Consider the following 10,803-nt stretch of genomic DNA (forward strand, 5'->3'; position numbering starts at 1 on the left):
ATCGGACGGATGATTTGGGTTCCCAGATGTCACGCAGGTCGACACTCACACGTTTACCATCAATCTCACCCACACACGAGATGACACCTCAGATTCATTCTTCTTTTTCTTCAATCCATAATCAGTTGGTGACTAGACCAGACCACAGCATAGTTTAGACAGGAGACAAATTTAAGCCAGTGGTTCTCAAAATGTTCACAATGAGTAAGCCTACCACCTCAGAGAATTGACTCTCCAAGTAGGCTACCGGCATTAATATATGGTAGTCCAATCTAAATAGGCCTATTTGTCATTGTATACTGTTTTGCATTGTTTTGTTTAATTTTCAAGAAAGATCAAAACTATAATGTAATGATTTTCATTATTTTAAAAAAAAAATACAATTTCAAGGCCTATGTCTAATATCTGTCGACAATGCCCTGGCTCTAGCCAAATGTGAGTACAAATCTACATAAAATAGATGCGGACAGTTTTCTTTTGGCAGGTTGCTGACAAGTATAAAAACTAAGCGTTCTAGCTACAATCAACATGACGTATAACAGGCCATCTGTTAAGGTTTTGAACTTTGGTGTGCATGAAGGATTTTGCCAATCTCACCACCTCCTTTGCCTATTTGTAGTTATTTTCATTTATCCACAGCTCATACCATCCTCTGATCAAGCACCATGTCATTGATCTCCTGCTATATGGGACTGAGGACACATCCGTTTTTCTGTGAAAAGTCCTTTGGATGACTCTCCGGGTAATATCTGAGTAGATTGAAATGGTTGCCTGTATGTCTCTGGATGAATCTCATTTTTTTTGTTTACTTAAATTGTGATCTGAACATAATCTTTTGCATAGCCCATGACTCTTGCTTTGCCAGTATAAGTAATAGCAGGAGACGTGATGCACTTGTTGCTTTTGACACTTCTGAAAGTGACAGCCGTTGTGGCCCCCACAACAGCGTGGCTTGACCACGATCCTCCCCATTTCCAATCTCTCCTGCTGCACCTCATTCTACAGAAGGTTGAAGTGATGCACTATGATACCTCTCCATCCCTGGTCTTGGCAGGTTTTGTCATTGCACTCGAGCTCCTGAAGACAATTTTCTGAGAGTCAATTCATGTTTCGTTAACTCTGCTTCTATTGCTGGCCCCAAGCCTAAGTGAACTTGGGCTAGCCCAAACTAGTTTTTGTGCACTTAAAAATAAAAAACAAGGAGACAGGTGTTAGGGTATGGAGTCAATGGAATTCAATGTATTAAAGATTAATATAAACCTTTTTATTATTATTAAAATGGTAATTTTCCAGATGCATCAGTCACTCTAATTCATTTTAAGAACAGTCCATAACCCATAGAAAATTTATACTAACAAGGTTATAGACACTAAAGACACAAAAAACAAACAAACAAACAAAACACCGTAGCAAAAAGAAAAACACTAATACAATGCCCATGAATACAGCCATGAAGCCATGCTTCACAGATCTTGCAGCATCTATTGTATTGAAACAAACTCAGATCATCAATTACAGTACACATAGTTTTTCATTTATCAAAACACATTATTTACAAACATTCCTGTGTTAATCTCTTCAAATCCATAAGACAAAATCTCTGTGAACTACCTATAATGAGCGCTTCCCTATCGGAGAGTGAAATGAGTGCAGAAAACTTCTCCCTGTCCTGCACCCAGCTTGCGCACAGACAACAAGTTGGTACATACTGTACACTTAGAACGAGCACATAAGTAAAGCTAGTAAGTGTCATGATAATTAAAATGTTCACACCGAGAGCATGCTAGCAGCTCTGCATCGTGTTCATCACAAACATTACAGCACACATCATACAACAACAATACGTTTGTTCATGCTGTGTCTGGAAAGCATGACGTTCCAAGTGACAGATGTGCTGCCTCCTGACACGGGTTCATCATATGTGGGACTCTTGCTGATTTGAGTCATTTCATTGGCTCCAACTCAGAGGGAAGGGTTACTTGCACTTGCTTTGAACCCAGAGAGCCAGCACACAGCAGATGTGATTATAACAGTTTAGAAGTTAAAAACATTACATCACATTCTCAACTTTCTGCTGGAAATTGACATAATTGAAAAGCAGAGCAGTATTGTCTATTAACTGTGCTGCTACCAAATGACTGCCACTCAGTTCTGCATATTTTCTCTGCAAAAAAACATCATGCTTGTCCATTTGTCTCTTCTACTCCATCTTGCAAAGTAATCTTTTACAGTTTGGTATTAGTGCACAGTTATTCACTGACCAAAAGTGTATTTAATCAAATCACAAGTAGAGAAAATAAAAGACATAATAGTCCACAGCTTTGAATATTATCAACTGGTCTTGAAGTGAAAGTGTAAAAGTCATTCATAGATCTGTCACCAGAAAATACCCATTACCATGACCTATTAAATGCTGCCAGCTGTTGGTGAGACAGGGAGTCATGCAAAGATCCAGTTGCTGTACTATACCACTTCAGATGATAAAGTTAACTTTAGAGGGCCTCCGGTGAGATCGTGGGTCTCCTGAACTGACAAGGCCAAGAGGCCTGCTTCTAGAGCCAACGTAGGTTTGTATTTTGCACTGTATCTAGCTGTAAAGAAGAGACAGTTGTTATGAAGCATCAAAAAATGTAAGCATGATTGCTATTCAGAGACAATGATTATCTAAAAATAAAACTGAGAAGAGAGGTATAAATGCCTTTATCGCTCACCTGACCAACATGCTCTAGATTTAGTCCTCCAAATACAGACAACCAGCAGTGTGAACAGACAGATTAGAAAGAATACTGATCCGTATATGAATACATTCTGAACCGCCATGAGGTTTTTTTCAGGATTTTCCGGCGGCGGTGCTGTAACACAATGAACACAATTGTGTGACATTGCTTTCATCACTTTTTCAGCACATGTCATGCTTGTCTTGTCTGTCACTTATATTATAAAGGTTCATTTACATTTGCCCAGAAGCATAACGGACACTCACGTTGTATACCACACATTGCATTGTGTGTTCTGTTACCAGGGAAAACCGTATTGAAACCTTGGCTGTGGCACCTGTTCACATGTGAGAAAATGACAAGATTGTAGTGAAATTCATAAAAAGTGGTATAGAGTAAACTTGACACAGACTAATGCAATGACTTTAATCACTTACTTTGTAAACGGTTTGCAAATGCCATTCTCAGTGTCAGAGTATGAAGTATTTGTGCATGGCTGGCAAAAATATGAAAACTTGTAATTTCCTGTAAATATACAGAAATGCATTAGTTTTCTGTAGAAAAATAATGTAATGGGTCCAATATAGTGAGGTGAAAGTGTTTTTTCTAGTCTGCAGAGCTGTGGGTTCTGGACACAATTGAAATGTTTCAGTTCTGTCTTTTGGAAGTGGCGATTCTTATCTGTTTTTGTCAAAGTCACATTCACTGCTTTCACTGTGATCTCAAGTGCTCTACTCAGATATGGGGTTTTGCTAATGAGCACTGACTGAAGTGAATGAGGAGAGGACACTGAACATCCTACCTTTGTCATGACCTATGTTGACTCTTTTTAGATTTCCACAGCTTTATTTGCACATTACTCTAATGTAACCTTTTGGACTTTGACTTAAGGGACGCTTGCACATAGTGTAGCTATGGCTTTAAATTAAACTACTTTGGACTACACTTCGACGAATAGCATCTCATATTTTGTGACCCTGGGCATACTTGATGCAGTCAGCAAAATAGACAAAAGTGTATAAAACATTATAGACTCTGCCTGATGGCACACCATGTTATATAAATTTTTTGGTCATGAGTTTATCAACACTATAATAACAATATTTTCAGCATCTACTTCACACTTCTTGTGTACACTTGCTACAGACTCTTACTTGCTTGCTTTCTCTCTCACACACATGATTGAAGTAATTGTGTCCCTGCATTTTCATTTATTTTCTGTCTCGGGTTCAGGTCTCACCTTCTCTTTTGAGTTCTTCACCTTTTCTACAGTGTGGCAGCTTCACACAACGTTCACAGTCCGATTCATCACAATTAAAACCAGGTCGGCAAGAACATTTTGCATTAGAGGTTGAAGTGCAGCTTTGGGCGACCTCTGTGCAATGAGAGAATACAGACATCAGCTCGCTTTTCTCAGCATGGACCCTCATAGTAAGTGAATTCAGAAAGGAACATTTATGCAAAAATGCCAGGTGTGTTATTATTAGACAATAATGGCTGTTCTTGAGACAGAGGACAAAGGTTTATAAAAGTCATGAGACCTACCCTGTTCGCATGTACGACATTTATGGCAGGAACCAGATTCCATGAAATACTTTGGTGGATGACAGGGCTGACAGTCTTCTGAACCACGTACAACATACTGACCTGTGTAGGACATAGGCTTCTTAAGTAATAGCTTGCGATAGTTGGAAATTGTTGCAATTGTTGCAAAAAACTACCCTAAAGTATACCTTCATATTGGAAACCACATGCATAATGTAAACATCCGAGGGTTGAAATATTACACTATTGATCTTAACTGCGCAACTCCTGAAAATAACAGAAAGGGTAATTAAGTATTTAGTCACAGTAAAACAAAGGTTTTACCTTCTGGGCATTTCTGGGAACGTCCTTCACAAAGTAACACAATCCACACAGATATCAACCAGCTACACTGAGTTAGTTTCACCGGTAATTTAGTCAAATCCATTTCATTCCACTGCTGTCAACTGAGTAACTGGCGTTTCAAGCTCACTTGGCTATAAAAGGGCTTTCCATCATGACGTTGCATGTGGTCAGCAGCACGACATTCACACACACACACACACACACACGTGCATGTGTGCAGACACGCTATGGTACCCACAACACTGAGTCAAATAAAGTATCTGAGAAGATGGGCTAAGATGTAGCAAATTCAAAGAAGTGCACCACAAAGCAATGTTTATATGCAGACATCTAACTGGAGATGTAAGAAGCCATGTGGAAATAATTAAATATAGAGTTAGCAGCAGCTTGCGCACACACACACACACACACACACATACACCACACACACACAGGTGTAAACCACAACACGTCAGATGACTCCTCTGCTATTACTTTTCTCTCCTGTTGTGTTGGTGGTCATGGGGGACTAAAAACATTAACATTTAACTTTCAGTTGAAATATATTTTCAACACATTTTGTGTTGATGTTTTTTGTGGCACAACACATTTCTTTTGTATTATGACATACTGTAATTCACCGTAATACATGTATACTCATATCTCATCAGTACCACATGCATGTGGAAGGGTTTCAGATCAGACAAGTGGTTGGTTCATTTATTGGTCCATTGTTGTTCCAGACATGTAACATACAAGCATATAAGATAGCATACAAACTTAACATTTAGGGAAATGGCTTTGTTCTTTCGCTGCATGCATTGACATTTCACAGCAGTTTTACAACCTATCAGAAGATAGAACTGCAACTGCATCATGCAGTAGGGGGTCCCCACCCACGGCTCAGTGACGTTGCAGTGCTTACGTTGGGTCGTGTGCACTTGTGGGTCCTCCCACACAGCTGGGTGGTAAATATTTCACATATGCGGTAGTCTGTGACATTTACCTCCCATTTCTGACGAGACATCTCATCATGACAAATGTCACTCACTTACAACTAGGAGGTTGGGAGTTGTCTGTACAGTGGGGAGGCCACTAAAGGCTTTGTAATACTGGAGTTCCCTTAGAAGAAGTCCCTTAGAGTGTTGATGTCAGACTTTGTCACCTCAATTTCCCTGGGATTGTAGTGTAATGAGAAAAAAAAGGAAGGAGACATTTCACAAGAAATGTTAATTCTTGGACTGTCAGACAGTGTTTTTTTTTTATTGAGGAGGATGCTATTTGCTAACACGACTTTGTAAAGTTTAGAATCATTTTTATGACTATATAATTTCCGCTGTGATCTGTGTATTCATGGGTTTCATCAGGTCCCTTTCCACAGGTGTATTTATCAAGGCACCTATAAGGCACTGAAAGGGACACTTCACCGATTAGCATTAAGCTTTGTATCTTTAGAAAACCAGTCATGTTTTTGAATGGTCGTGCATCATTCCCTCAGTGTGCCTTGAGATAGGAAAAATACGGATTTCAATGAAACCCATGAATAGGACTTCCTGCTTTCAATGATGTAAAATGATGATTTTTACATCATTGAAAGCAGGAAGTCCAACTTTGAAATCCGTATTTCTCCCATCTCAAGGCAAACTGAGGGAATGATGCATGCAATTTCAAAAAGATGACTGGTTTTCTAAAGATACAAAGCTTAGCATGCTAATCGGTGAAGTGTCCCTTTAACAGTGGAGGGGAAACTCACTAACTCATCCTCCAATGCATATGAAGATGGATCAGAGTGCTCCCTACCAAAGATCATTAAGGGCGGAGCAAGATACTTCATGAGAAGCCACTTCCTGGAACCCGAATCGCAAGAGGGAGGGAGGGCAAAATCCCCCTTTATGCAGAGCTGTTCCATTGAAGTCTATGGGCATGACACACCGGTTTATGCAGAGGAAGTGATCCCCGTTTTGCGCCCATAGACATGAACTATGACAAAGGATCTTGCTCCACCTTAAGGATCTTTGTCCCTACGCACCAGCTTGAGGTGGAGAGTGAGGGAATTAATAAATTAGCCAATGACACTGGGATGATAGGGAGCCTCATTGAATGAGCCAGGTTGGGAATTTAGCCAGGACACTGGGGAACCCCTTATACACTTTGCGATAAGCATCACAGGCTCTTTAATGACCACAGTGAGTCAGGACATTGGTTTAACATATCATTCAGTTTTAGTGTATAGCCTACACGGCATGGCTCTCACAGGATAAGACCGTCTTGCTGAAGACTGAAAAAGAATCTCATCTTGTGTCTAAGTGACTGCATAAATCTTTGAATTGAAAGTCTCAGTGTACTAGCAAGGACCGATAGTTCTCACAGGATGTTTTCCAACGTATCACTGAAATCAGCTTGCGGTGTCAGCAGACACAGTACTGTTGTTGGTGTTTGCAAATCAGGGCTGAAGGCTATACTTTCTCGCAATGTAGTAGCACCAATTTACATATACATGTACCTATTCTACAGATTGATGACTCAAGTCTGAAACGGATTTGGGTGAGGAATGAATCTGTGAAAGATATAAGGCAGCTGGGGGAAAAAAGCCAAAATGGATTTCACAGAAAAGTCTGAGTTTAGATACACCGCATGCAAGCAAGCTTCCTGTTGGACTGTTGTACAATACGCATGCGAGAGCTTGTGGTCGTAAATTAACCCATTTAGATGAGAGCTTACAGGGAAGTTCACAAGTTGTTTGTGGCTGGTGAGATCATATGTCTTCGAAGACAGAACATCTCAAATCAAATCAATCAAATCAGGCTTATTGGCCATACTTACAGTATGTATACAAGGAATTTGGTCTATGCATTTATCAAAACCGTGAATTAGTGAACACACAGTGATATAATCTAAAATATATGTTATTCAAAGTATGAAAATAGACCTCAAAAGAGACACATGTTGACATCTACATGAAAGAAACCAACTGCTGATGCCATTACAGGAGGAAACTTTGTGCTGAGGCCATTTTGTCTTTGAAGAACAGGAGAGATCTAAGCTTGTTAAACCCAGACTAGATTCTGAGGACTCACAATTAGGAAACATGGTGAAACCAACCCGTTCTCATCTCAGAGCATCATACAGCCGATTTGTCATGTCCTTTGATGTTTTCTCCCCACACATATAACGTTAATTCCTACTTCGCCTAAACTTAACAAACTGACAATAATCGGCATCTGCAGTCAGGAAACAATGCGTGTATACCAGCAGGTTCAGAGGAAACTTCTTTCCTGCAGCTGCCAGCCTACTGAACTCTAGCTCTGCATCCCAGTGACAACAACCAACTAAGCCCCTAACCCGCCCCCTGATGCCTACTGGCCTCGCCTGTACTGTAATACTGTAATTAGCCTACACTGCATAGCCATATTCTACTGCTCTTCAAATCTTTCTGCACATTGACTAATTTGCACTAGGCCTATACTCTTATAATGTTACTCTCTGCACTACAATGGTACTGCAGCTGTGCATGCTGTCTATGGTCCATACTGAATATCCATATTTATTCAGTTCTCAAAATATATTCTGTTAATACACTGATATAATATATAGGCCTAGGCTATATTATTTACCTCCGCCAAGGAGTCTGTCTGTTAGCAAGATAACTCAAAAAGTGATGGATGGATTTCGCTGAAATTTTCAGCTAATGTCAGGCATGACCCAAGGAAGAAGCGATTACATTTTGGGAGTGATCCGTAATTCCGTCGGGATTCTGGAGCCGTTTATGTGTCTTAGTGGTGTAATGGCATGGTATGGCCACATGGTGGCAATCTGAATAGTTCAGGTTTAAATGTATGACAACCTAGGAAGAACAATGCAGGCGGAGGTAGCTGCGCTCTCTGAGTGCTTTTCTAGTTCTTACTATGGTATTACTGCTACGACATTGCACATATCTGTACATGTTGTTCATTCATTGTTCATATAGATATAGGCCTATTTATTCTGCTCTTTCTTGTCCTGTCTATGCACCACCTGTCTATTATGTCACGCGCTTCTGGATGCAAATTGCATTTCATTGTACTTCTACTCTGCTCAATGACAATAAAGTTGAATTGAATATAATCTATACCTTTGCTAATGGTAGATTGGTAAATTTACTCATTCCTCTAACTACAATTTTTGATTGGTCAGATGGAAACGTTATGGTGTTCCAGATTAAGTCTTCCTAGAAAGGAGATAGGTAGGCGTGGTCAGACTAGAAAATATAGGCTATTTTTTCAGCTACTGAATCTACAAAACATACATACATGTACATGCATGAAGTCTGAATAAAAAAAATAATCGTTTCAGATATACACAACATAGCATAAAGTCTTCAACTTCTTGTGCTGTCAGTAAGCGGAGTTTCTCACCACGGTCAATCAACTAGCAAGCCTGACAAACAGGATACCACGACAGCACAGTTGGCTAGCGACAGTCACAAGCGTGCCACATTTGTACCCAGGATCCGTGATGGACTTCCTTCACAGGACCACATCCGCTGATGGTAACCTGAGTGTCAAACCAAAGAACCAAAACACAGGAAAACAAAAAATCAGAGCAGCCTTCATGAGAATTTCATCAGGATTTCCAAACAGCAGCCGTCCTTCTTGTGTTTTCCATTGAATTAGGCCCACGACACTTCCAGGAGGCTCACCTAGGGGTTCTCTACCAACCAAAATCTATCAAATTCTTTGGTCAACTGAATCAAGAAAGATCAAACCACGAGCAAAATTGCCTGAGAGTTTTGCTAAAACAGCATTAGAGGAAAATAACGTTTCCTTCATAAACCTCTGAAGTTTGCCTAGAAAAAGGACCCAAAGCTGCCATCGTTGCCCATATGGAGAGATAATTCTGCCTGGCTCTGCAATGTAATTCCACTCAATTTTCATGTCCCTTCATTGCCTGCGTCTGAGGTATATGTGTAGGTTTTCTCCGGCCAAAATTTGCTGATCCAATCAGTGCCACTGCTGACCATTTCGGTGCCCAGAATTGCTTGCCATAGTTGGGCTGATGCAGAGGTCAGAGCACCGAGAATCCCAATGAATGGTTTATTTTTTTCCAAAAAAGGAAGAGCTCCCCACATAACAAATTCCAATTTAACTCCTGTGTACACACCCAGCTTATTGTAGCTTTCCCACTATACCTCTACCTCATTCTACATGATGGAAACAATGTTAAACTTTGCATTGGCCTCTCCTAAAGTTCACCACCATCTCCTTTGTCTTGGCTACAAGAAGAGGTATTTCCACACCATGCCACAAAGCTGTCCACAGAATACTCAGCCTCCTCGCTATTCTTAGTTTTTTGTCACATTTGGCACATTTCTCAGTACTGGCACACACGCACGCCCCCACTCCCGACCATGGAAACAAGGAAACAAGGTGTCATCTAGATACATTTAGATAGAGTTAAGCTTCAAGCCCCAGCAAGTTACCCAGACACCTTATTTCCACCTAAGAAACATTGCCAAAGGGCATTATTTTACTCAACTAGATGCAGAGAAATGAATCCATGCCTTTATCACTTGTAGGTTAGACTAACTGCAATGCACCTTTTACTGCTCTCCCAAAAAAGCTAATTGGAATGCATAGAGAACTCTGCATTCTGTATGAAAGGTGCTATACAAATAAAGCTTATTATTATCATTATCATAAACTAAGCCTTTTGAACAAGATACATGTTTATGCAAGTTATCCACTACGCAGTGCAGTTTGCATGAATTGTTATGAGAAATGCACAGTGTGTGTACATTATGATTCAGTAAATGCACCAAAGCAACTGAGGAAAACTGAAAAACACCCACACTACAGTAATCACAGTGTTGCTGCAGGTGACAGAGTTGCAGAGCTAGTGTCCTAGCCTGACGAGCCAGACCCACATCAAGATGTAGGGTCTGGACACTCACTGTAGACAGGGCTCAATTGGAGGGGTGGGATAAACAGTTGTCTTTCAAATTCCCTCCCCGCAATAGGATAACGCTAAACAAATCATCTTCTTGTTTTCAAATAGCAGGATGCGTTACCGTCGCAACTTCTGGTCCATGTCAGTCACCATTATGTTAAGCCCTGTGATTGGCCCGCTGGTGCTGGGGGTTCTCAGCTCCCTGGCTCAATGGATCGTGCCTAGACTGCCCCGCCAGCCAAATTACATTTGCTGCCGCTAGGGGCGTCTAGATTTCTAGGCTAATAGTGTC

At 40.6% G+C, this 10,803-nt stretch overlaps 1 protein-coding gene across 1 annotated transcript; it reads right to left on the minus strand.

The window, feature by feature from the left end:
- Positions 1-1,287: 1,287 nt before the first annotated feature.
- tnfrsf18 (tumor necrosis factor receptor superfamily, member 18) lies at positions 1,288-4,693 on the minus strand. The gene is made up of 7 exons (XM_062546261.1): positions 4,587-4,693; positions 4,263-4,364; positions 3,958-4,092; positions 3,155-3,242; positions 2,984-3,054; positions 2,712-2,852; positions 1,288-2,591 (listed from the first exon to the last, which is right to left on the minus strand). The coding sequence occupies exons 1-7, from the start codon at positions 4,687-4,689 to the stop codon at positions 2,464-2,466; spliced, it is 768 nt and encodes a 255-aa protein (XP_062402245.1). The 5' UTR covers positions 4,690-4,693; the 3' UTR covers positions 1,288-2,463.
- Positions 4,694-10,803: the final 6,110 nt, after the last annotated feature.

Source organism: Sardina pilchardus, chromosome 9 (genome assembly GCF_963854185.1).
Source record: "Sardina pilchardus chromosome 9, fSarPil1.1, whole genome shotgun sequence".
In the NCBI taxonomy this organism is placed as follows: domain Eukaryota; kingdom Metazoa; phylum Chordata; class Actinopteri; order Clupeiformes; family Clupeidae; genus Sardina; species Sardina pilchardus.

Excerpts from the sequence above, each read along its gene's own strand:
- tnfrsf18 (XM_062546261.1), bottom strand. The coding sequence starts at position 4,689 with ATGGATTTGACTAAATTACCGGTGAAACTAACTCAGTGTAGCTGGTTG. Across the intron at positions 4,093-4,262 it reads ATGTCGTACATGCGAACAGG|AGGTCGCCCAAAGCTGCACT; the intron begins GTAGGTCTCATG and ends CTCATTGCACAG. Across the intron at positions 2,592-2,711 it reads ATCTAGAGCATGTTGGTCAG|CTAGATACAGTGCAAAATAC; the intron begins GTGAGCGATAAA and ends TCTTCTTTACAG.